The 24,578-nt window shown below is 44.3% G+C and overlaps 1 protein-coding gene across 7 annotated transcripts; it reads right to left on the minus strand.

Moving 5' to 3' along the window:
• Positions 1–26: 26 nt before the first annotated feature.
• Positions 27–24,544, minus strand: PISD (phosphatidylserine decarboxylase). 7 transcript variants are annotated; one of them, XM_040080551.2, is made up of 9 exons: positions 13,896–13,941; positions 13,672–13,742; positions 9,257–9,478; positions 7,294–7,459; positions 5,080–5,316; positions 4,818–4,956; positions 3,945–4,091; positions 3,108–3,268; positions 27–2,800 (listed from the first exon to the last, which is right to left on the minus strand). In XM_040080551.2, exons 3-9 carry the CDS (start codon positions 9,376–9,378, stop codon positions 2,576–2,578), a joined length of 1,197 nt encoding a protein of 398 aa, XP_039936485.1. In that variant the 5' UTR covers positions 9,379–9,478; positions 13,672–13,742; positions 13,896–13,941; the 3' UTR covers positions 27–2,575. The 7 variants fall into 7 exon arrangements, with proteins under 7 accessions (XP_039936485.1, XP_039936481.1, XP_039936483.1 ...); XM_040080547.1 differs by having other exon boundaries at positions 9,063–9,478; XM_040080549.2 differs by lacking the exons at positions 7,294–7,459; positions 9,257–9,478; positions 13,672–13,742; positions 13,896–13,941 and adding exons at positions 17,509–17,684; positions 21,440–21,534; positions 24,472–24,544.
• Between the last annotated feature and the right edge of the window lie 34 nt (positions 24,545–24,578).

The raw sequence follows: 24,578 nt of genomic DNA on the forward strand, positions 1-24,578 counted from the left end.
TTAAGTTACCTGTCATGCCACAAAGATAAGCAACACAGATAAGACTCTTTATTTCAAAATGTTTGCAATTAATGAGTTCATGTCAGTAAGTCATACACTTTGACATACAAAAGTACCGTGCTACTGATACAGTTGAATTAAATGGCTTCTCCATGCAGGAGAAATTCACAGCATTATCAGTACCCTCGAGGAACTTGGTTTTCACTCCTGGGGTGCTTTGCTGGCCCCTGCATCACAAGCAGTGTTGGTTTATTAGCTCGCTCTGCACAGTATTAAAACCATCATAAAAACAGCCACTTGCATGCTGAATCCTCTCTTCCTTCTGAGATTTCTAATAAAGCAAACATCAAGCAACCCATGTTCCATCACTAGACTAATAGTTACCTTCAGATACTATGGATGATGCTGCTGAGTAGGAAGAAATTAAAGCTTTAACTTCCTTTGGCTCTGTCTGGATGTCACAGACCCCAGTGGGAAAGAGGGAAAAGATTCAGTTGTATTTTTCTCTCATCCACTGGAACAAATTTGCTTTCTGTCATTAACATGATATTGATGTTTAATCAAAAAGCTCACCCTAATTTATCCTCTCAGGGTTGATATTTGCCTTACTCTTCTCACACTCTCAAAGGTTTAAAAAGACTTGTATCTGGTACTATGCTGCTGCAGGAGTAAACTTGCTAATGCCAAGAAGTTTAACAAGATAGGTGGCCAAGAGCCACTTCAAGCTTTCGAGCTCCTCCCTGTGTAAAGTGAGGAAAGACTGACTCCTGGAGCCAAATGAATTTTCTCCTGCTTGTCACCCAAACAGCCACCCTCACCTGACTCATGCCTGGGCTACATCACTTGGAGGCAATTTACTGTCCCTTCCTTCCTGATGACAAGCTAAGCATACAGGACTTGGCAAACTGGACATTTGTACAACAAAATTATATTCTATTTTCTGCAGTGCATACAAAGAAGGGTTTCTTGAGGAGATCAGAGCTGGTCAAAGCCTGTCATCTCCTTGAAGCAGCAGAAAAGTAGCTCAAGCAAGGAAGTAGTATGAGAAATCTTTCAGAAAGCACAAAGGCAAGTTTCATAAGCGTGGCCACTCCAACAAAGCTCTGGACAGCACAATCAGTTCTAAGTGTTTGAGTGCTGGGACTTGAAACAGTTTATTCTCAAAAAACAATTGATACATTGCTTTAAAACTCAATTCCTCTTCACTTTGGCAGTGGGTTTTGTCAGTGCCACATGCAGTAGATCCAAGGTGTTAGATTTTAACTCTTCTTGATGTGAAGTCACAAACAGGCTCTAAAATTTTAGAGTGGATTAAGCATCAGCACAAAGATCTCAGCCCCCAGCACATTCCTAGCATTATGTATGAGGGCAGAAGTCAGAGCCAGTGTGGTTTTTTGGTTTGTATTTTGAATAAAATGAAGTTACCAGTCAAGGGAGGGCCAGACTGGCATCTGGGAAGCAACAGGGGAATTCTTTAAAGAGCCATAAATATTTTAAACACAGTCAGTGCATAGGGCATTTCACTCTGTGCAATAAAAATTGGTCCTGAAGTAGCTGAAGCTGTCCTGTAACAGAGAAACTAATTCTTCAAGAATTTAGTGACAAAGTAACAAGATACATAGCAGAAAGTAAAAACATACTTTAGTTGCCATCACATCACCCAAGAAAAATATGCCCTGTGTCTTCTTAATCCAAGAGATGAAGTTAACTGTCTCTCAAAAAGACAAAAACTTTAAGGCCTGGAACAGCAAAATAAAACCATGGATTAGGAAGAGGACACAGAGCTTTGTCAGTCTTTAAAAAAAGGAAAAGAAAAGAAAAGCGCAAGATGACCAGTTCCGTTGTCTGGAATGTAGACACTGTTTTCAGGTTTCAAATACAGTGCAAAGTCCATTTTTAAAGGGACAATGTCAGACAAAAGAACTAAAGTTGTCCAGCAGTACAAATCACAAGATGAGTGTCACTCATTGTACTGGCTGACTTGTACATTTTGCTTTGTTTGGGCCATGAAGCCACACCAGCAGCTTTCACTGTTTGGCCCTCTGTGCAGTCAGAGACTCCATTTATCTAAGAATTCAGGCAGTTTCTTCGAATAAAATAAATATGAGAATATATTCTTTACTCAAGGTCTGAAAAACAGATACTGTAGATTAAGGTACAAAGTCTGACTCAGCCTGTCAGTGTCCCTTTAAATACAGGTAATCTCTACCTCCACCCTTTCCCACTGCACCTGCCTAGGAAGGCTTAAAAGGGATTTAGAGGCTCTAAGAACATAATTATCCTGTGGCACATTCAGGGGAGAACATGAAAGACTACAGGCACAGGGTGGGCCAGAAACCACCATGGGCAACATCTTTAAAGGCAGCTGTACCTGGTACATCCATGATCATTCAATTCAGTTTCTACATTCAGCAGCAGGTAAATGTAGACCAAATACTTTCAAGTTTAACACAGCAGTGACATCTTTTTTTCTCCTCACCCAGGTCCTGCTGAGTGATATAAACTTGGTAAGTGAAACACTCAGTGGTGTGAAAAGAGTCTCTTTTTGTAGAAAATCTTCATGCTGGGACAGTTCCTATAAAGAGCCCAGTGCTTCTCCAAAGCGGATTTTCTGTCCAGCTTTGAGGTTGAATTTGAAGTCCTTGGGTGCCTCAAAGATTAGCACGATTGTAGAGCCTAAGTTAAACTCCCCTAAATGTTCCCCTTTCCTCATGGGGATTCCTTCCTTGTTGTTGTTGGAGATGAAGCTGAAGTCATTGTAGGAACCTTTAGAGTAACTTGGACTGTTTGTGTGCAAGTCCTGTACAGAGAAGGAAGAAGAGAAGGATTTACTGGAGGATTTCAGTGCTCTGCATTCATTCATTCATCACCACAGCTGTGGACCGTACATACTCAGGCATTTTCCATGCAGGAATTCACAGTTCAAAGGTCCAATAGGAATATTTTTAAAATTGCCTATATTGAAAACAACACTATTTAAATAAGTCTTAGAATATCAGTACTGTGAAACACCCTAATTTCAGGGCAATATATATTTTTAAAAAATTTTATGCTGCACCAACCTCAGCCATTAACACCAGGAAGGTGCCTGCTATGATCCTGCTCACCTGGTCAAAGTAGATGCGGATGGAGCCCACGTTTGTTGCTCCTACAGCTGTTAATGAGAAGAAGCCATGTTTCCAGTCACCTGTGAGGACAACCCGCTCATTGTGGCAGAACAGTTCCTTGATCCAGCGAGCAACTCCGGGATTGACAGACATCAGAGAGCCTGAAGAAGTGAGAAAATATTCAGGTTAGGTTGTCTGGTTTGTAGAAATATTGTAATGCCACTTAGATGGTGTTTTCAGTATAACTGGAGCTGACCCAGTAAACAACTCTGTCAGTTATTTGTAGGAAGAGAGGCAAGTGCCAGGCAGAGCAAATGAAAGAGAAGTCTGTGCTGAAAACAAAAGGGGCACAGAAGGACGTTGTGTGGTGGGTCAGTCTCTCTCATGGTGTTTGAAACCAAATCTAAACACTTAGGTTTTTGCTAGATACCAAGAAGTAAAATATTTTTATCTGCAAAAACATCTGATCCCTGCTCCAGTAGTGTAACTGTTCAGTTGCATTTTCTTTGCTAAGCACAAGCAGAGATCATACTTTAGGCTGCTGTTTGGTGTGACCTGCAGAACTATCTCTATTTCAGGTGCAAACTGAATAAACAGTGTTTGGGAACAAATCAGGTCAGCATGCATCAAAGGATGCTTCAAAGAACTCAAACAGTTTGAACACAATATTCATGTTTTCACTATTTATATGTGATCTGTTTAAGACAAATCGTTTTTCTGCCATTATCTATCACGTTACTGTACAACTGCTGCATGCTGTGTCTCATTGTGCAGAGGCCCACAGCAGTGCTTCTTCCATAGCTGCTCTGCAGTTGTTTCCTAGGAACAGGAACCGACCTGGGAAATGCCGTCGGTGTGACACGGTCCAGTCCGTGGGCGAGTGGAAGCAGTGATAATCCCCTGGTGCAAGGTAAATGACACAGTGGTACAGCTCATTCCCCTCCTTTGTGACAAGTTGTTGCTGAAAAGAGTTACCAGGTGGGGCTGCAGAGAAAGCAGGGAAAGGAAGGGGTTAAAGACATTCCTCCTGAGGTCATCTACCATAGCCAGGCAGTCTCTGTTAGAGCCAGTGCAAATGCAGGGGATTAAATGCAGCCGACGTGGCTTGATGAGACTACAAAAACATATGTTTCATCCAGGAATCCAATATTTCCAAATGTTCCTTTCCCTTTACAAGAAAATTAGATCCTGGATTGTTTCAATCACAGTGAAAATTTTTCTTTTGGAGTTTGCCCTACCCTAAGCAAAAGAACAGAAACTGAAATCCGGTACAAGAGAATTTTTATTACAGCTGCCCTTTAAGAACAGAATTTGTGAAGGTCCTCTAAGTCATTAGAGGGGCAGTGCTTGAGCTTGGATCTTGTTAAGGAGTGGCTTATCCCGTTTTTGCTAGCCAGTGCTTGGGCCCATTTCAGTGTGACAGCAGGAGTGCTGCAGCCATGCTATAGCAACAGATCTTGGAGTCAAATGTAGGAACCAAACCACTCAGTTCAGATAATCAGAATGAAGCAGGCATGACTGCATAAAGCACTGGTGAGAAAGAGAAGACCTAGAACACAGTTATCTGCAAATAACATCAATCAAAAATCAGACCTGCTTTTGTTCCTGACAATGCAAGAAAATGTTACTTTTTCCATCTCTTAGTCTCACGATTTCTGAGACCACTGAAAGGGCAGAGCAAAATAAATGCAGAACTGACACAGAACTCACCCCGACTGAAATGCATTTCCTCTGTGGAGATGCGAGGTCCTAAGAAAGATTCCAGGGAGTAAGTAACCCCTTTTACTTGCTCCACTTCACAGTTTTTTACCTGACCAAAATTAAGGATCTTTCCATCAGAGGGACTAATCTACAGCAAAGAGAAAAATGGAAACAGTTAGCAGCTGATGAATTCCTCCTGAAGCAGTGCCATTCCTCCGGGGGCTGAGGGAAGCCGCAGCGCTGGGCAGAGCCCTCCCTCCCTGTCACGCACCACGCTGTGCACACAGCAGACCGGCCGCGCCTGCGGTTTCAGCTTCCTGCGGAAGAACTCGCTGAGGTTCCTGTAGTGATGCAGATCCTCCACGGCTGCCTCCTTCATGTTCACGCCGAAGGTCCAGATGTACAGGCTGTACACAGGCTTCCGCAGCCACGTGGGCAGCTCCACCTGGTTCAGGCGGCCCCAGGCTCGGGACAGCAGCCGGGTCGGCACCGACTTGTACAGGGCAACCTGGAGGAGGAATTGCAGCACGTCAGTGCTCTCCCCACTGCTGGCTTTTTTACTTCTCCCCATAACAGGAAGGGATCAAACTCTTCCTGCAAACCCCTCCCTTGAATTCATGGGTTACAAGTAACCTTTAAGGCAGCAAAAAATTTACGCTGCGCTTCATCCTCATTCCCTCCATTCTGGCGAGAGTAGACAAGAGACAGGATAAAATTTAATATAACTTTAAAGTGAAGCCAGAATTTCCACTCCCTTGCAGGCTGAAGCTCCACATTGAAGTTGCTGGAAACTGCTCAACGTGAGGCTTACGGAAAAAAAGAGACATTGCACGTATTCTAGTAGAACACTAATCAGAAAAGTTTAACATTATCAATGTAGAAAGTTTTGTGAATAACCAAATGAAGATTGACTAGAAAATAATTTCTCAGTGTTGGATGACATGCTCCTCAGATGCAGCTACTCCTGAGGGTGTTTCCCACAGCCAGTACTGTGTGTTGTATGCTCTAATGCCACAAGGTCCATCAAAGAAATGTACCCACTGGATGCAGCTACACAGGTATAAACTTACACCAGCCTTACTACTCCTCTCACAACAGTGGGAGTTGCTAATTGCAAGAATATAAAGTGCCTTTATTTCTGTAGAAATACACCTTTGGACTTGCACTAAAGCCAAAATTTTAGCAAGGAAAACAAATGAAACAAAGTTGGCAAGAGGTATGTGCTGTTGATGGAAGTGGACAGATGACAACATCTTTGTGTTGATAATTCCAGCAGACAGTTCTTCTGGGGTTTGTGGTACTTGCTGTCAGCCAGGAAGCTCACATGGCTATGATGTAACTGGGGGGAGCTGGGGAATATGGACCAAGGGAACTGAACATTCTGACACCACTTTTGCAAAGGAAATGGTGATCTGCTGACTGGTGCTGTGTTTTTGAACAGCTGCATTCAACTTGCAGCTAAAACTTGGGGTTTTTCTTAGTGAGAGTCATCATTTGTTCTCAGTCATATCCTTCATGATTAAGTCTTGCAAAACACAGCCATAAACACAAACAGAAGTACGCACTGGCTCCATCGTATCAAATACAGCAAATTAAGATTTCACTTACAAATCACCATCCTGTGTACATAGAGGGATATTTCAGAAAGGAAGTACCAACCTAATCTTACTTCAGATAAAACAAATGAACAAACTTATACTTTAGGTTATATAAGCTGAAGTACTGAAGAAAAAAATGTTGCCATTTTATTTGACATTACCTATACTAATTTCTAAAAATTAACTTTGCTGTTTTCCACCAACACAGAAAATGTACGTATAACTATAAAATCACACAAACTGTCAAAAGTGGTATTTCCTAGCAGCCCCTTCCCTTCAAAGAGCCTGGTTTTCAAGTCGATGGGATCAAACAGAACACATGTTCAATGAAATAGGCTTAAGAAGGGCAATTTTGTTCCTGTTTGCAATCAAAATACTTAGTTCTTGGATTGTGAAATTGCTTGATTTGTGGGGAGAATTACTACATGCAAGGCATCCCATACCCTGCTCTCAACAGTGTCAGAGTAGAGATTTGCATATCATTTGGCCATGCTGGACTACAAATGCTCAACGAACTTGAGGAACAAACCCTCTTGGTGCAAAAAAACAAAAAACAAGAGGCCATTTCAATGGGACCAGGAAAAGGAACTTGCCAAGAGGTTTGGTCTTCCTTGTCCTAGCCCCCATACTGTGAGGTGACCGAACTCCTTTAGAAGTTTCTGAAGACTCTCCCTGACTGTTAGAGGACAAAGTAATTTTCTGCTTCTCAAAGTCACTTGTCTGTGATGCAATTAATGAACACACCACGAACAGTAAAAACTGAACAGAAGCATGAATTGCACCTCTGCTTTCACAGCAGTGATCACCAGGCTGTCCTGCATGAAGCAACTCTCCCCCCAGCTGCTGCCAGCTCCTCCAGGACACAGCTCCCAGCAGCTCACACTTACCCTGCTCATAGGCCTCCATCCCACTCTGGTCAAGGGTTTAAGAGCACCGAAAGGCAGAAGGTAATAGAGAATAGTCAGAGGCCAAGAACGGAGTTTCAGAGCAGGCCTAGACATACAGCTCAGCTGGCCCAACCTTCGCCTCAGGGCCAGCTGGGGGAATTGCAACCTGAAAGATTACATACACAACATCAGAGGGTCAGGCATGTCAGCTGCAGAGCCACCAGCTTCCGACAGCTGGGCTCAGCTATTCCTGCTAAACATTTCTTAATCCTTGATACTACAAGTCTTTACTCCTTTATTTTGATCAGTTCTTCCCCTTCCCAAAACAGAAGAGCAGTTTACCTAAAAAACAAAAGTCCTCTGCCCAAATAATGGTGTTCACCCTCACAGGTCGCATTTTATGAATGACACCTTCAAAAATGAAAGGTAAGACCAGTTTCCAGGTCTTAAAGCCTTCACTGAGTATCCTGGTTCTGTACAGGGAACGTGTGGACACAGCCAGTATTTCTACTACTGCACAACAATCTAGTCTCCATAGCCCTATAATCAACTCCCCTGCCTCATAACCAGCTGCATCTCTGATTTTTTTTTGTTATGTGGATGTCCTGACTGAGAGGGATCTCATTTTGCACAAATGGCCATGGGGAAAAGTTGACCTTCTAACGCTCACAGGGAAAAGCTACTGAGCTTCTGAGCAGAGGACAGACATCAAGGGCCTCAGTTCAGACCCTTGCAGGAGGTCTGGATGCAAAACCTTGATGCAAAACTCAAGAAAAACCACTAGCATTTCCAAGATCACATTATCAAATGGAAATCTGTCTACCTGAGGGCCAACTATTCAAACGACTGACCCAGCTCCTGGCTAGGAGACTGTTCTGCAACCAGGACACAGCGACTGCGCACACAAACTCAAGTGGCACAGTGGCTGCTGCCAACTGCTCTCTCAGGGGATTCTGTGACATGAAAGAGGAACTACAAAATACTGCGTATGTCTTTCCAAGATGGAAGGAAGCTGTGAATTTAAAAGGAAGTTTTCTTGCCAGCTTGTTCTTTTCAGAACTTGGATCAGAATTAAAATATCAGGCAGACAGGTATAATTGTCACCACCTCGGGATGCAAGATGGTGCTTTTGGCACAGTGATGGTTTTTTCTGCATTGAACATAACTTCTTTCCCCTGAAGAACTAATAAACAAACAGAGAATGATCTGTGCATCCTAATGCAACAGGGAAAAAGAACCCTGAGCAGAAGTGCCATCTCAGCAGAGTTAATGCAGGCTTCTCAGCAGGAGGTGGGACTGACTCACATGGGAATAGGAAGGGACACTTCACATTCTCCCTCCCATCCCTAGCACCCAAGCAGCCTGCAAGGGCTGGCAGGCCAGGAGCGGGTTGGGTCCCGTTCTCCCCCTCCTGCTGCTCTCCCCCCCTTCACTGCAGTCGCTCCTGGACCAATCCCTGCAGAGCTGCATCGCTTTGGAGCCCTCGGGCTTCTCACTGCCTTGGCCTGGTTTCAGAGCGGCCCCTCAACTAATTTTTCCATTCTCCTAGTGATGGAGAGTAGAAGGGAAAGGAATGAAAGCATTCCCGTTCCATGGTTCCCCTTGTCATGAACAGCATGCCCTTCTCTGCCAATGTATAAGGAGCTTTACAGTAATTAAGCCAAACAAAAGCTTCGCAGATGGCTCCCGCTCCTGCTGCCCAGAAACCCTCCCAGCCTCCCTCCCGCTTCAGTCACCATTCCTGCAAAGCAGAAAACACCGGACAGTACCTGAAACGAGTTCTCCTACTTGGTGTCCCACCGGCAGAGCCAGCTGGGCCTGGACTCTCCAGCTGTGGGTGCTGGTCCCCGGCACAGCCGCTGCTGCCGCCGTTCCCTGAACGCAGCCTCCGGACATGAATTTTAACTTTGCGGAGGTTGTAGCAAGAGGGTGGAGGGTTAGATAAAGCTTTGTAGCATCTCACCATTTCCCTGTGTGGAGCTCTGGTCCCTGCAGGGTGTTTGACTGACACATCGTCAGGGTGACGGCTGTTGCAAGGCTCAGTCTTTTCTCCTCTACCTCTCTTTCCTTTGCTTGCTCCGGCATAGGAGAGAGGACACGGCGTCACAGTTCCTAAATCCCCCGCTGGTTTGTCTCTGGATTCCCTCTCTGTTTCCCACTTGAATCTCTGCTACGAGGGTTGCAGCTATTGCAAACAAACAGGCATCGTGTCACATTTCAACATCCCGCTACAAAGCCGACTCTGCACACGATAAATGTGAGCTGTCCATATGAGCAGTCCTTGCTTCTTGCTAGTCCGGGCGGCCATTGAAACCCAACTCCCCGAAAAACACCCTGCAGTCTGTCCCAGGCCGCTGGGCAGCGATGCACTAGTGAGAGGAGCAGCCAGCTGGCCCTGCACAGCTCATCCCAGCACCAGCCTGACTGCGAGGCTGGGAGGAGGAGTGGGGCGGAGAGGAGGAGGAAGAGGAGGAGATAACTCTCAGCTTCAATTCTGCAGTGCAGCAGCTGCTGCTAAGAGTTCTGGACTGCTGGGCACCAAAAATCCTTTCCTGCTCTTAGTGTCCAGCTTGTAAAGAATAAAATAGAACAGAAAGGAATGTCTTTCTGCTTTACAACCCTTGCCAGACACAAACATCCATCTGCAGAAGTCTCCTTCCATCTCAAAAAACTCACTTAAGGGAACAGATAATGGACATTTTCTACAAATAACCAGATACATGCAAAATAAGCCAGTTTTAGGGACAGCTTGAGAACTGGGTATAAAAGAAGGGTTATGTGTCTATTATGTGACTTTCAGTACTGTCACAGTTTTTAATGTCCAGTAGAACTAAAATACAAAACAGGAGTAAAGGAAGCTGTTTTGATTTTTAGACCAAAGGCTGCACTGTTTCTACCTAAGCATTCTAAATGTACAGAGAAAATTCCCTCTACCCCTACAGAACACACCTCAAACACAGATTTTCTGGATCTCCTGTGACTGGGTTTGGAGTGTTAAGGGAGCCCCTGGTTCAAAAAGTGGAAGCCAGCTACATCTCACCTCAAGATGAAACCAAATACTCAGAACTGTTTCAGGGCTGACTCTCTAGTGGCTCCATTTCATTTCCGCTTTCTGCTAAATTTGGGTTGAAAACAAAAAACCTTGTTTCCAAAGCCTTCTAAGCACCATGAAAACTGTACAGCTAAGAGAGTAGATCAAAAAGGGCACTGCTGCTCTGATTGAGGGGAAGGCTTGCATTGTAATAGGGTAAGGCAGGAGTGGGAGGACCAGCAGGAAAAGCCAGAATTAGCTAGCTAATGGCAGCCCAGTCTGGCCTCAAAAGGAGAATAATCACGCAGTAATTGTGTATTTTGATTGGCCTTCAACTCCAAATATTCCAGACACTCCCTAGAAACACCTCTGGAAATCCTGCATTAGAGTATTTTTCTCAAAGAAAACTTCTGTATGGTATTCAGTGTGTCAGGAAGTTCTAAGACCTGTGTGCATGTTGTTTAAGCTGAATTCTAACAACTGCATAGTTTAAAAAAAACCCAGCTAATTGAAATAAGGCAAATTTAAGATCAGTGAAAGCACTCAAAACATACTCCTTCTTCCCTGAGCCTTGTGCCAACTCTTTTTGTTTTTCTATTTAAAATATCATTTAGTCTTTCTCTGGCTGGCACAAGAAACTCCTACACAACAAAAATGATGCCATCTGTATAGTAAAATGCTGAAAGCAGTTAGCCAAAATCCTATCTAAATCCAAAGAAAAGCAACAAGGAGCACAGGGGAGCTACTTCTCAATTCACCAGGAACATTAGAAATTACCACCAGTAAATACTTAATTTTAAACAGCAACAAGCTAAATCGACAGCATGCTTTCAAAAGAAACTTCATCAGACCAAGACAAAATTATTTTCCACACTGAACACGTGTGTTCACAGAACTGTGGGGAGAGTGTGGCACTGGTGGAGCTGGGCAGGAGCAGCAGAGCACCCAGCCCAGCAGCTCCTGCAGCCAGGGTGGAACCCTGCTCCCCATCCCATCTCCTCCTGTGCAACTTTCACCCTTGCAGAGAGACAGAGCAAACACAAGTTTTATCACATTTACTTCAGTGCTCTTCCCTTCAGGATAAGGGAGGTAACCCACAAGCTCTTCCAGTAAAATCTAATTTTATCCCTCAAAGCACTTTTAAGGAATTACGATGTTCTCGACTGAGTAACCATGATTTTATGGAAGCCTGCACCCAGCTAAAGAGCTGACCTGCTCCCTAAAAAAACCTCCAGACACTGAAATGCTCTGCAGCCTGATGCAGTGGGTAGTACCACCCTTCAGACCAAAACAAAAAACGTGGGGCAAGAGAGATTCCTCTCCAGGAAGGGAAAAACATGGGTGTTACAAGTTCTTTTTCTCCACTTAAAAAACCTGTGTGCAGCCAAGTAAGAAGTTTCTCTAAAGTTCTGTTCTCCTTCCCTGATTCCATTCACGAGGATGCCAACACCTGAGTCCTGCTGAGATGCTGACATGCCTGGCCAGTTGCCAGCCCTGCTGTGGCTGCCCCAGAAGTAATGTGCAGTCCCTACAGTGGGAGAAGGCTGAAATGAAAAACCCACCCTGAGCTAACCTGCTTTCCATGGGGAAAGGAACAAGAACTGCTCATCAAACAGCTCATGACAGAGGAACTCATATAATGGCATCTCAACAGCTGGACCTCTTGGGATGCAGGCAGTGCCCACAGCCTATCATCATCAGCTTAGATAAAAATCTTTAACATTTTTCGTTTGTAGGAGTTGCGCACCATTACCGAACTCCCTCACCTGTCTGAACTCACTCAGAATCCATGCTGGGCAAATAAAGCAGCAGTTACCAGCAGGTATCAATCCACAGAGAATTACTATCTCATAGAGGACTGCTAATCTGCCAGCTATGCAACACCCTTCTACTCTGTCAGGTCAAATAAGCATCAAATCCAGTGATATTTTCAAATTACTTGTCAAATAGTGAACTACTCAAGTCCTTCTCAAGCTTTAAAGAAACGACACAGCAAGGCAGTTGCAAGAAAGACTAATATGCAACTGAATCAAACCTGCAGCCTCGGTTTTAAACCATAAGCATGAATCATTAGGCTTGGAATGTGCTGGTCAGTGCTCAAAGCCCTCTGGTCAAACCTTCTCCATTTGGTCACAGAACTACTGTTTAAAAAATGCACCGAATGCATCCCAGTGGTGTACTCGAGCGCCAGCAAAAACTACGGTTTGCACTCAGGGAGGCGGTGCTCGGTGAGCGCTGTTCAGGTTCCGCTCCTTTCGCAGCAGTAGCTGTTTAGTATCACGCGTCATCCCTGCTCCCACCCAACCTTCTCCGCAGGCGGCCCGGCAGGACAAACGCTGGATGCTCCACACCCAGGCAGGGAACTCCGAGAGCACAACACAACCGCCCCGATGCTGCTGGGAAACCCGAGCGCACGCTGAGTCCGCCAAGGCCACGGGATTGCTGGGCAGCGCCTTCGGCCCCGGCTCCGGCGGGAGGAGTTTTCCAACGGGACCGCTCCCCGCGGATCTACCAGCGCTGGCTAATGAAACCTACCATGCTCGGCTGCATCCACCCTTACTGTCTAAATTACCACCCTAAATTCCTTACTTCCCATCTGAAAAAGCCTTTCTATACATTTTCTCTTCTTGTATTAGGGAAAAAAAAAAAAAAAAAACCAAAAAAAAAACAAAAAAAAAAAAAAAAAACAAAAAAAAAAAAAAAAAAAAAAAACACCAAAACAAACAAACAAAAAAAAAAAACAACAACCCTTTTCATTGTTTTCCCCTAACTTTACAATGCTGTTTCAGTTGCCTTCTATAAATAGACCAGGAGAAAAAGTAATATTTTAGGATAGCCTATATGGACGACTGGGTTCTGAATTCTGTGCAAAAAGATAGTCTGCCTCAAAAGATATTCTGTGAAGCAAGGAGATAAAGCTTTATTTATTTTACCAAGTGACATGAAATTTGATACTTTTAACACTCTTTAGTAGTCACGTCCAATAAATGGTTTAAAACAACACTCCCCAGTGCCACCCGCTACTATCGTCCCATTATTTTAGCTTAAGGTATCGCTAAAGCCAACTCTCAGCTCCATAAAGGGTCTCTAGAGGAAGCACAAGCCGCGTTACATCCTTCCCACCCGGCGGAAGCTGCGCAAAGGCTCCGGCGGCTCCTCGGCCCCCTGCCCGCCCCTGGGACTCTGAACTCCGATAAGGCTGGTCCAGCCTCATTCTCTTTAAATCTACTCAGAGATTACTCATGAGTCGACTTTGGAACATCACCTGGAATTTCCAGCAAGGCAGAGTGAATCGCCCCTTGGCCGCCAGCCCTCGCACATCTGCCCCGCGGTCCGGCAGCCCTTACCTGATGCCCAGGGAAGTCTCCTTCGTCCCGGCTTTCCGCTTTCAATCGCCGAAATACGACACCGACCCTTCCTTCCAAAGCAGTTTTCAGACACGTGAACAAAGTGCAGCGCACTGCGAACCCCCGCCCCATGGCGCCGCAGCCATCCGGCCCCGGGGCCCCTTCTCCGGCCGGGCAGGGAGCGGATGGCGGCCGCAGCCGCATCCCCGGCACCCCGCACTTACCTCCCGTGGGTGCCCGGCTCCTGCCCGCGGCCGCGCTCCCGCTCGCTGCCCCGCCCGCCCCGGCCTTAAGGAAGCGGCGCGGGCGGCCCTGCCCTGCCCCGCCTCGCCTCCAGCCACTGGCGCTGCTCGGCGGCTCCTGCCCGCAGCGCCCCGGCCCCTGCGGAGGAGGGGCCAGGGCAGCACGAACGCAAAGGAAGAACAGGAGGGCTCCGGAACGCGGCGGCCCGCGGGATAAGGGGCTGCCCCGGGAGGGTCGGGCACTCCTGGGGATCAGCGCTCAGCTTCCCAAAGGGCCGCTGGCCCGGACAACGGGGAAAGAGACTTGCCGGGGAGCAAGGCACCGGTGCGGATTCTGTGCACTGCACAGCTCCCCTGAGACTGCTTCCCACCGCGCGTCCTGGTGCGGCAACGCGATCCCACACGGGCACGTGGCAGCCAAAGCAGGAAAGTGTGCTCCAGTCTCACTAACTGCTTCCGAAACTCTCAGATAAATTGCTCCATAAACCCAGCAAGATGCTCAGGAAGTTGCACGAGATAGAACAGGCGCATCTAGTCAAAAAGCCTTCCCATTGTTTAAAAAACCCCACAACGGAAAACTGATTTTACTTGGTTCAATTTTCCAGAACAACCGAGAAAAACCTTTACACCATGACACCCTTTACACAATTTGATGCTGTTGAAATGTCACTGGTTTTAACATTTTCTGACCATCTTTCTTGTGAAGTTTGAACCACTTTACAAGGATTTTTTTTTTATAATTGCATATATGCTCCAATAAATCTCCAGCATCATACCTGGGAGCAAGAAAGAATAAGAGACCAACTGGAGATTATATTCTGAAGTTGGATTAAAAAAAAAAAAAAAAATCAGCTATTCTTCCATTATTATCTCTTTCCTGAACTTGAAACACGCCTCTTACCATAATATTAAATGTCTCCTCTGGGCCAAGAAAAGCACTTTCTGTATTGTACTGCCACATGAGCTCCAGTATCCTCTGTTCCATAAATACAAGCACTTCCTGACATCAGTAGGAAAGGCTGTGTTTGTTCTTACCTCTGACAATCCAGATCCTAAGCCTATGCTCAAGCACTTTCCTGGTGAATTAAGTAGTTCTTAAAAACTGGCCCGTGACAATAAGCTGCAGTTTGAACACTGCAGCTCCCTTCCAGAGACGTTTACTGTGCTTTCCTGGCACAGGTCACTCCAACAAACACTGCTTTTTCCTTACAGAGAACAGAACAAACTGCAGGAGCAAAGGACACCTACAAGCTCCACTCTCAAAACTCGGGTTCATCTGATCACTGTTCCTCCAAACTCCCCCCTGGCCAAGGTTTCCCACAGTAACTCTTTGATTCTGTATCAACAGTGCCCTGGTGCCCAGGTAAGAAGCAGCAAAATGCCTCTAGTTAGCATATGAATGGCATGCCATGCATGCAGATCCCAGCCAGGAAATGTTCTGTGACTGCAAAGATTTGGAGCAATAAGCTTCCATCCATCTGATAAACATCTACCGGTCTCCATCCAAGTCCTCTGCTTTCCCTCATCTAATTAAATGAAAGCTGATCCCCACTGGCATTCACAGCAGGAGACACTATAAGGCCTTAATCAGCTCAAGCTATTAGCAACAGAATGTCTCTGAAAAAAATTACACAAAAAAAGGTCTGTGCTAAAGAAACAATAGTTCTGCCTTTTCCCGAGATGAAACTTAAGGGACATTTGACTTACACCAGATTAATTTTTCTCCCCCATTCTTTTATGAAGCTCAAGCAAAACAAAACCACACAGAAACGTATGGACTCTGAAATTCAGTCAGAAATGATGCACACCTCAATGAGGATCCCAGCATGGAGCTCTGCTACAGGGAGAGCTCCCCTGCCAGCTCAGCAGGGTGAGGATTACCCATTTAATGTCTGTCTTCTGCTCAGAAGCAGTGGAACCTGCCTCGCACGCAGAGCTGGCAGGTGCAAGATGGTCCTCATTCCCACAGGAACGTGAGGCTGGTACTGTGCCATCAGCACCTCAGAGCAGCAAGCTCGGCACTGAGGGCACGTGCACCAGTTTCTTGCTCTGTGTTACTCTTTCAAAGTATTCAGAATCCATTCAATCACACTTGGTCTCTCTTTGCCTATGCAAAGGCTTATTCTGCCCTAAAAACAGGACAACACCCCCCTTCCCACATGCCTAAATGTGTGTCCAGTGATCCAAAAAACCAGAAGAATGGAAAATGATAGGTCAGCAAAAAACCCCCCACTTCACAATAAAAAGGAACAATGCAGCTCTTATATTTCTTGAATCCTTCATTGTTTGAAATATTTTTCTATTTTTCCTCATAACTATTGAGCTTCCTTTCCCTCCCAAAGAAGCATTCATCAGACCTTAAACACATCAGGAAGGACTGGGACATCTAGTTAGTGTCTCCTACTAGGGTCTGCTGTATTTGGAGCCCTGCTTATCAGTTTGAAATTCTTTCTGTGTTTCCCCATCGTAAAAACCAAATCCTTTAGAGCTGTTTCATCAAAAGCAATACTCCTAACTCCACCAAATAATAATAAAACCACATATCAGTGTAATGAAAGAAGGCAAATGCAATAAGAGAATCACCCAATTTCATACCAAAAAGTATGAACAATAACAAAAGAGCATTTGTTTTCAAGTATCAAAATTGAATTGACATTGCCTTGCTAAATAAATACTCTGTGGAAACTTACCAGTTCTTTTTAAATCAGAACCCATTTGAAACAAACTTCAGCAGGAAAAGAATATACAGAAGACATATTTACAGACAGATTCCTCAGGAGCTATCATAGGTTAGCATCTGCATTGTCTGGATCATATCTGGTTTGGGTCACTACTGAAAATGAATGTGGGGTCTCAGCGTAGCCCCCCACAGGCATGTGGCCAAATCACTCACACACTGGCAGTGTGCTCAGGAATGCAAAGAAACCAGCCAAAGGTCACACTGAGGCATCTCCTGCACAGCCTTACAATCCTAGACTCTTTAACTCCTTGCCTTCAGAAGTGGCACTGAAGCAGGCACTCAGCTGCCTGTTTGAAAGAATATTTTATATTTTAAACTGTCCAACATGGAGTTGTACAATATACTTAATACTTTAAAGGCAGTACAGCAGTTATAGGAAGTCATGAAGTATTCCTTACTTCATACTGCAATGGGTATTTGACCTATGAATCTGATACACACACTCTGCAATTCCACAACGATTTCTCAACTCCTTGGAATCCAAAAGGAAAAGGTAAAAATCCCTCAGGATCAAGAATTATTGCAGCCCTAAGTGTTACCGATGAAAAAAAAAGTCTTGCTGTACATTCACACAAGAAACAGTGGATTTTTATTAATCAGGCATCAATTCCATCTCAGCTTTCTTGTAAAGCACATATGGTGTCAGCCACACTAAAAGATGGAGGAGATGCTGGCAGTTCCTACTGTATCATGACTTCAGCCAAAATGAGTTACTGAAGTGACAGAAGCTTTAGTTCTGTGAGTTGTCAAGAACATGTTGTCAGTAGAGGCAAATTAAAAATTCCTCTGTTGAAATGGAAGCAAATGAGCTTTGCATCAAACATGGCAGAAGTGAAATTGCCCCGAGTTTCTTACCTCCCATTCACTTGCAAGTCTCACAGGCACCTCTAAGCCCCTCTTCTCCAGCTGTTCCAACTTGTAATCCTCATATTTTCTGTATCCTGCATATCCTCCACCTGTAGCTACCAGAACATGGAAGGGCCGCAGGCGGAAGGCTTGTCCCACCGGAGCAGTGTGAAGCTTCTTCCTGTCTGTAACAGAAAAAAATCCAGAGTTCAGGAAAGAGAACAGCTACACAGTAAAGAGGAAGCAATTCTGTGCAGTGAGGGATATGAGCTTGCGTGATTAGAAAATAAATCTGACATGGAAGGTATGTCCAGATGCTGCTGAGTACTCCAGTTATTGCAGTTTACCAAGTTACTGTAACTCAACTGACCAACACTAATTGGTCATCTGTGGTTTTAACCTCATCCCTGTCCCTGCCACCCCACATGCTTCCAACATTCTTCTCCCCAAAATATGTATAAATTGTTCTCCCTGAAAGCCCCATGGAGAAATACATAAAATTAGTGTCTGACAGCACTACCGTACTTTCCAGCTGTGAGAACGTTGGTACTATGTGGAATAATCATTTGCTCGGGAATGATTGGTACTACTGTGGAGCTCTGTGCTTCCCAGTCATTAAAGCTTTCACTACAGTTTGGGACTCCCCAGATTGTTCAGCTAACTGGAAGAAGGAAGGAAATGATGACCTGTTTTAGAGAAGGCTTGGTAACCGGAAAACAGGCCCATTTCAGTAATACAGCTGTAATACAAGTCACCGTGTGAAACAAAGACATTACACCTGGTTTTTACAGAGTAACTACCAAGCTCCTCCTGCTCAAGTCCTTGCAGTCACTGTGGGATACAAGGACACCGTGGTCACCAGGCAACACACCCTGCATGAGGCAGGCCCAGCCCTGGGAGTATTTCCCTTCCAAAACCTTCAGAGGAAACAAATCTGGCCAGGGCTAAGGCAGGACCAGACCGTGCTGCTCCTGTCTGTCTGCCAGTCAGTCAGAGGCTCTCAGCAATGAGTAGGAGTCACTGCCTGACAGAAAATGCCCAGAACCAATTCTTGATATGACTGCTGTCATTTCCACAGCAGGGATGTGCCAGAATCAAACCCCACGAACTTTATCTTGCTCCATCAAAGTCAAGCTTCTTAGGGTTTGACTATGAAAGGATGCATTAGCAACCAAAAGAATTCAGTCAACACCAACTCTATTTCTAGGCACACACAGAGACAAAGCACAATTGTTTGGAAGTCTGGAGAGCTTTGGTTCTAAGGAATTGAACTGATTAGAAGCATTCAGCCATTATGCTGCCAAATAAAAGTAATTATTGTCCATATTTTGTTTTATCAAAATAACATTTCTGTATGATTTCTTTCCTCCACTTGTGATTTAAAACATTGCTTAAACTATATATCTTAAATGCATCATAAAACAAAACCAGTTTTGTTTCTCCTTAAAAAAACAAAACAAGTATTTTCTTTTCTGGAGGGGAAAAACTAAACTCAATAAATAAACAAAGCAGCAACTACAGTTACAGTTAAGATTCTAAAAGTTATTCTTTCCTAAAGAACAATGCTCAGTGAAGGAGAGGGATCATTTAGAGCAGCTGAATGTTTAAAAAGACAGACTTATTTGAATTTACAAAGACTCTAAAACCTTTCAACTTTGCATCACTATTTCAACAGAAATGTCTGTACACAGACCAATGATACTCTTTAGCCCTAAAGCCTTTAACTCCCTTCCACCACATCTTTGGTTCCAAATTAGCAAAGCTGCTCAGCTATTTCAGCAGAGTTTCACAAATTCCCAAACCGAGTGGGAACAGCTCTTTCTGGTTTGGATCCAGAGAGAGGCAGTTTCTGCTTCAAGAGCATTGATTACAACCATGTGAATGTCTCTCTTCCTGTAACAGTGACCACACTGCGTGGTGTTCCACCAGCCACTGCAAACACAACTTAATTTGTTGATAAATGAAGAGTTGACTTTTCCCCATCTCCAGCATTAATGAATCAGCACTTCTGTAACTGGTCTCCAAAACATTATCATTGCAAAGACATCCAACACACCACTCTTAACCTTTTTTTGCCCTGACAAAATAAAATTCCACACCTTTCAGACACAAGCAGAATTCACACAAGTTCACAAATTCTAAGACAACACTAGTTACCAATTCTGGCAACAGATCCAGGTTTAGGCACTGGCACTGCTTAGATTCAGCTGAACATCCTGTTCTCCAATGCTGCTGCTGCTGCTCCCTGGAAAGCAGCATGAGGATGTGTGGAGAGCTCATCCCTTGGCACAAGAGCCATCAGAAACAAGTCCAGGGCAAGAGGAAAAAATGCAGGACAATGCACTAATAACATTTTTAGATACTACCCTAAATCTGAAGCCTTCACAGATAAAGGCAACCTCTTCCAGAATTCTCTTAAACACTGAGTATATTCAGCAAATGAGAACAAAAAATTAGTAAGAGTTTCCTTCTCTGGAGCAGGTGAAAAAGACATTCCCTCAGGAATGCTGGAAAATCCAGGATGAGAAAAGAAAGTGAGTAATGGCAGGAGCGCTCTCGTTTATGCAGTCGGATGCAGTAACGTAAATGCTACTTCATTACTCTGACTAAATTAAGAATTTCTTCTAGGACACGACACAAACACTTAGAGAATGCCATTATAAAGGCTAGAGATAAAATTAGAGAGGCGTTATCTTTCCTTTCTAATGACATCATGTGCAAATAACTTAGATTTAAATCCAAACTGGGATCTGAGATATCAATGAATTAGAAAATGTCAGGGTAAAAAGTTGACTTGTTCAAAACTCAAAGCTAATTTTGACTAAAATGACCTTTTCTTCTTTGTGATCAACAACTTTTCTTATGTCTCAGCTTCCAAGATTTTTTTTTTCTACAATGACATTGATTTATAGACAACAAAAAGCTGCTGTTTTTATTCATCAGTGTAAGCACATTTTTCAATAATGAAATATCCATATTTGATATGCCAGACAAAGCATTTGGACAGGCAAGTTAACCCAAAGATATGGTTTTAGAAAATGGGACCAAGGGCTCAGCTGGCAAGGAAACAAAAATTGAAGACTGTTACCTGTGATACTAATACATGACAATGCACATGCTACAAGTTTACAAATATTCCTTAAAAACAACCAATGAGATTTGATCTTCACAATATTACCCAGCTACAGAAATATCAAGTGCAAGTACCATTTTAACCAAGTCCTAAATATTTCATATAAACCTACTCTGATTGCCTGATCTATTCTCATTATAAGTACAGATTGAAATATGAAAGGATATTTATACCTTTTCTTTCTTATAGGGCTGTTAAACTGCTGAAATCCAAATCTCTCAGACTTTTCAAGGGGAACACCTGATAAGAGCAGCACTACAAAGCAGGTAATACAGCTGAATATTCTAAGTATGCATAAGTTTGATGTTGCCCTTCCCAGTCGGTCACTTCAGCAGGTGTGGAAAGTATACAAATTATTGCTCATCAAGTTGATTTAAGTGTTCTTTTAAAATGTAAAAACACTGTCCTAACATGAACTTTCTGGCAAATTATATTGTGTTTTTAAAAAAATAATTTTTGAACTCTAGACTCCTGAGAAAACTAAAGTGCAGAAATCAATTAAGAAAAAGAAACCTACGGCTAATGGGTTTTAATTTGCTACATAGGAATCATCTTCACCAGAAAAAGTTTCAGATGCTTTGTAAAGTTTGAAAGCAACAAACAGCAGCTTGTAATGAATCTGATGAAAAAGGTAAATATACTGCTTTTACTACGTGGAAACATAATTTGCAAGCTTGTGTCTAAGGAAATGCCATGAATTGATCTTTGATGCTGGACTCTTACTCTTCCCCAATATGAGACCACAATTTGCCTAACTTTGAGTGACCCTGAATTTAAAACCAGCTGGAGATACAACCCATCACTTACCACTGAAAAATGTCCTTGAAGGAGGCTGCTTCCACAGGACTCCAGCTCTAACACACAGGTTCTTATGCAGCAGCAAGTTACAGCTGCACAGCAAACTGCAAATACAACAAAGAAGTGGCTGCTTAAGTACAAATGTTCAGCAATGCAAATGTCAGCAGTTCAGCGTACTTACAATCTGATATTTAGCAGCTGAGTAACAGAGGGAAAAGTCTACTCAAATTATCATAAAATTTCCACTGAGCCTAGTCCCTTGTGGCCTACTCCTTTCTTAAAAAAAATTGAAAAACCTGACAATCCAACTGCTCCTGCAGGTATTTATTTAATGATGCATCTTTATATTTTCTTTTTAACAAATATTGACACGTTCCTCTTGGGCTGCTGTAAAAATGATACTTTTCTGAGTATTGTAGATGCTGATCTTGCCAACAGCCCTTTACAGGCAACTATTTATGTTGTCAGCATGTACTGTATCTTGGCCTGTCTGGAGCTCTAAAATGCAAATGGAGTGGTAAATTTTATAATTATTGTTTAGTACTTGGGATTATTCCATCTCCACTGGGCTGCTACAACTGTGTCATTCAAGAACCTCCTCCAAGAGCAACTGTCTAGAGACACTTAGGATTTGGCGCATGTAACTTTTACCTTACCATCCTGGTGGGAAGGAGGAGGAATACACACAGAAGTTTTGGATTCTATGAAGAAGTAATGGCATTTATTAGACCAAGTGGTGTAGCTGAAAAAGTAAAAAGGCTGCCAGGAACAGCATGTCTTCTTTAGAATTTACCTTACCACTCTGTTCACTGCTGAACTGCAGTGAGAGTGGTTCTGCCCCTCTGAAAATACATAAAATAGACTTGGAAATGACCAATATAGAGAACAGGTTCAAACAGGACATTCTGTGTGTTTAATATATAATATTTACTTTCATGTTCATAATAAGTCTGACAAGAAGACATCCAGTTGTACAAGAACTGTTCACAGTCTGTAAATAAGCATGTTTAAACAAGTATTTGACTGTGGCCTGGCAACATCCTGCTGTCAGACAGGATCACAGGGAGGAGAGGGACAGGGTTCTCACCTCAGCAGGCCCAGGCCCTAAGGAAGAACCAGATCTTTGTGCAATCTGCTCATTCCCAGGAGGCAATGCCACAGCTGGGATGTCTTCATCTGCCCTCTGGCCTTTCATCTGCTCTTGATCAGATATGCCAAGGACTCAATTACTTCAGTAGTTTACAAGCTATTGCACCATTTGGGGCCATTCAATCTCGGGAAGTGATTATTAAGAATTTAAAGGCTTAATAGGTGTCTACTGACATGATCCCTGTATTTCAAAGAAGAATCTACAAATAGCAGATTTCTTGTCTAGAAGTCACATCATCATGCCAGCACTTGGTAACTATGCTCTAACATTAGCCAAGGACCAACAGCTAAAGTTTTCTCTTATCCCCACAGCAAGTGTCAGAATATCTCACTCTGTCCTTCAACTTCATGGTCGGTATTAAAATCCCTGTATTTACCCAAATGTGACAGGACAGACCCTCCCCAAATTCCTGTAACCACGTGCTAAACATTCCCCAGTGCTGCATCATCTCCCAGGATGTCATTTCCTTGGCAAGACAGAAAAAGTGTTCCCACTGCTGCAGAACCTGTATGTTCTACAGAGCAACACGTAATTTGTCATCAACAATGAGGTCACCTGATGCTCTTGGGTCATACACCAAACCTACACTAATTTGTAGACTTACAAGGCCTGTTTTACAACATATTAAAACACCTGGGATAAAAGGAGCACTTGCTCATCAGTAAGCTGGGAGCCTGTGGGCTACTTCTAAGGGATTCAAAAAATAAAGAACTAATCGAATTAACATTAGACTTGTATTTACCAGAAGAGGTTTCAAATCCTAAAAAGTAATGGAAAAGAATTATTAAAACTTAACTGCAGCCTAAAGCACTAGTATTTGAGACATTTATTAGCCTTTCCACATAACAGTCTATACAAAAATGCACAGTCAGAACAGAATGAGTTCTGTCGGCTTCACAGGAGCATCTGAGAGCTGTCCACACTGCTGAGGCAGGGCAGGGCACCTGGGACTTCCTCGGACAGTGGAAGGACACCACACTATCCCTAAGCTCTTACCAAAAATGTTTTTGGTGTCCAGCACTGGAAAATCAGTCTCCACTTACTCTGAAATCTGCCTAAAAACAGGCAAAGATGACAAAACTAAACAGTCTCACTTTCCCTGCTCCTGACAGCCTGCCATTGATGGGTACAAATGCATGTGGGAGCATTGAGCTCCTGCCTCTCCCACCCAACTGGAGGCTGATGGAGAAGGAACCGCCAAGGAATTCCATGGTAACTTCAGCCCCTCTGTGTCTCCAGCCATCTCTGGACGAGGGACAACACTGCTGCCAGCTCTGAGGCCGGAGGTAACAGAACACTCTGTGCACAAGGTGTTTTCTCCAGGTCTGGAGAGAGAAGGGGGGGATAAGGGGACTGTGTGTCCTACCCAAGAACAGAGAACTGTGGCCGAGAAACATCATTCCTTAAGCTGTTTGGTTGCTATGAAAAGCACAGCCTGTAAGAGGATATCTCCAGTACAGGGGTATCATTGCCCGGCCAGGTGCTTCTCACAGCCTTCACCCTGGGATTGCATAACCCGAGGGGCTGCAGCTGCCCCCATCTACCGATTTCTACTCTGTCTTACACCCTGACAGCGACAGACTGCAAAACTGAGTCAAAACTATACAAGGCCACACGCTTCTCGTTCTTTAAATACGTAAGCCCCTTATCTTCCTTTACAGCTTGGAGGAGAGCAAGGCTCCTCACACATGCCAAGGGCAGGGCCAAGGCTGCAGAGACAATCTCACTCAACCCGATAGGGAAACGTCAGCGAACGAGGGGGGAGAGAAGGGGGCGGCTGCGGCCCCCGGCCCGGCTCCTCCTCCCCCGCGGGGTGCCGGCTGTCAGACAGGGCTGCCGTGGCCGGACAGTAACAGTGACAATGACACTCCCAGCCCCGCCGTGCCCGTACCTGCTCCGCGCCGCGGCCGCCGCCATCTTCCCACGCCGCCGCCGCCGCGTCCTCCGGCGCGTCCCGCGCGCGGGGGCGGGAACGGCGCGGGGGCGGGGCCAGCGCGG

Source organism: Hirundo rustica, chromosome 17, assembly GCF_015227805.2.
Source record: "Hirundo rustica isolate bHirRus1 chromosome 17, bHirRus1.pri.v3, whole genome shotgun sequence".
NCBI lineage: Eukaryota > Metazoa > Chordata > Aves > Passeriformes > Hirundinidae > Hirundo > Hirundo rustica.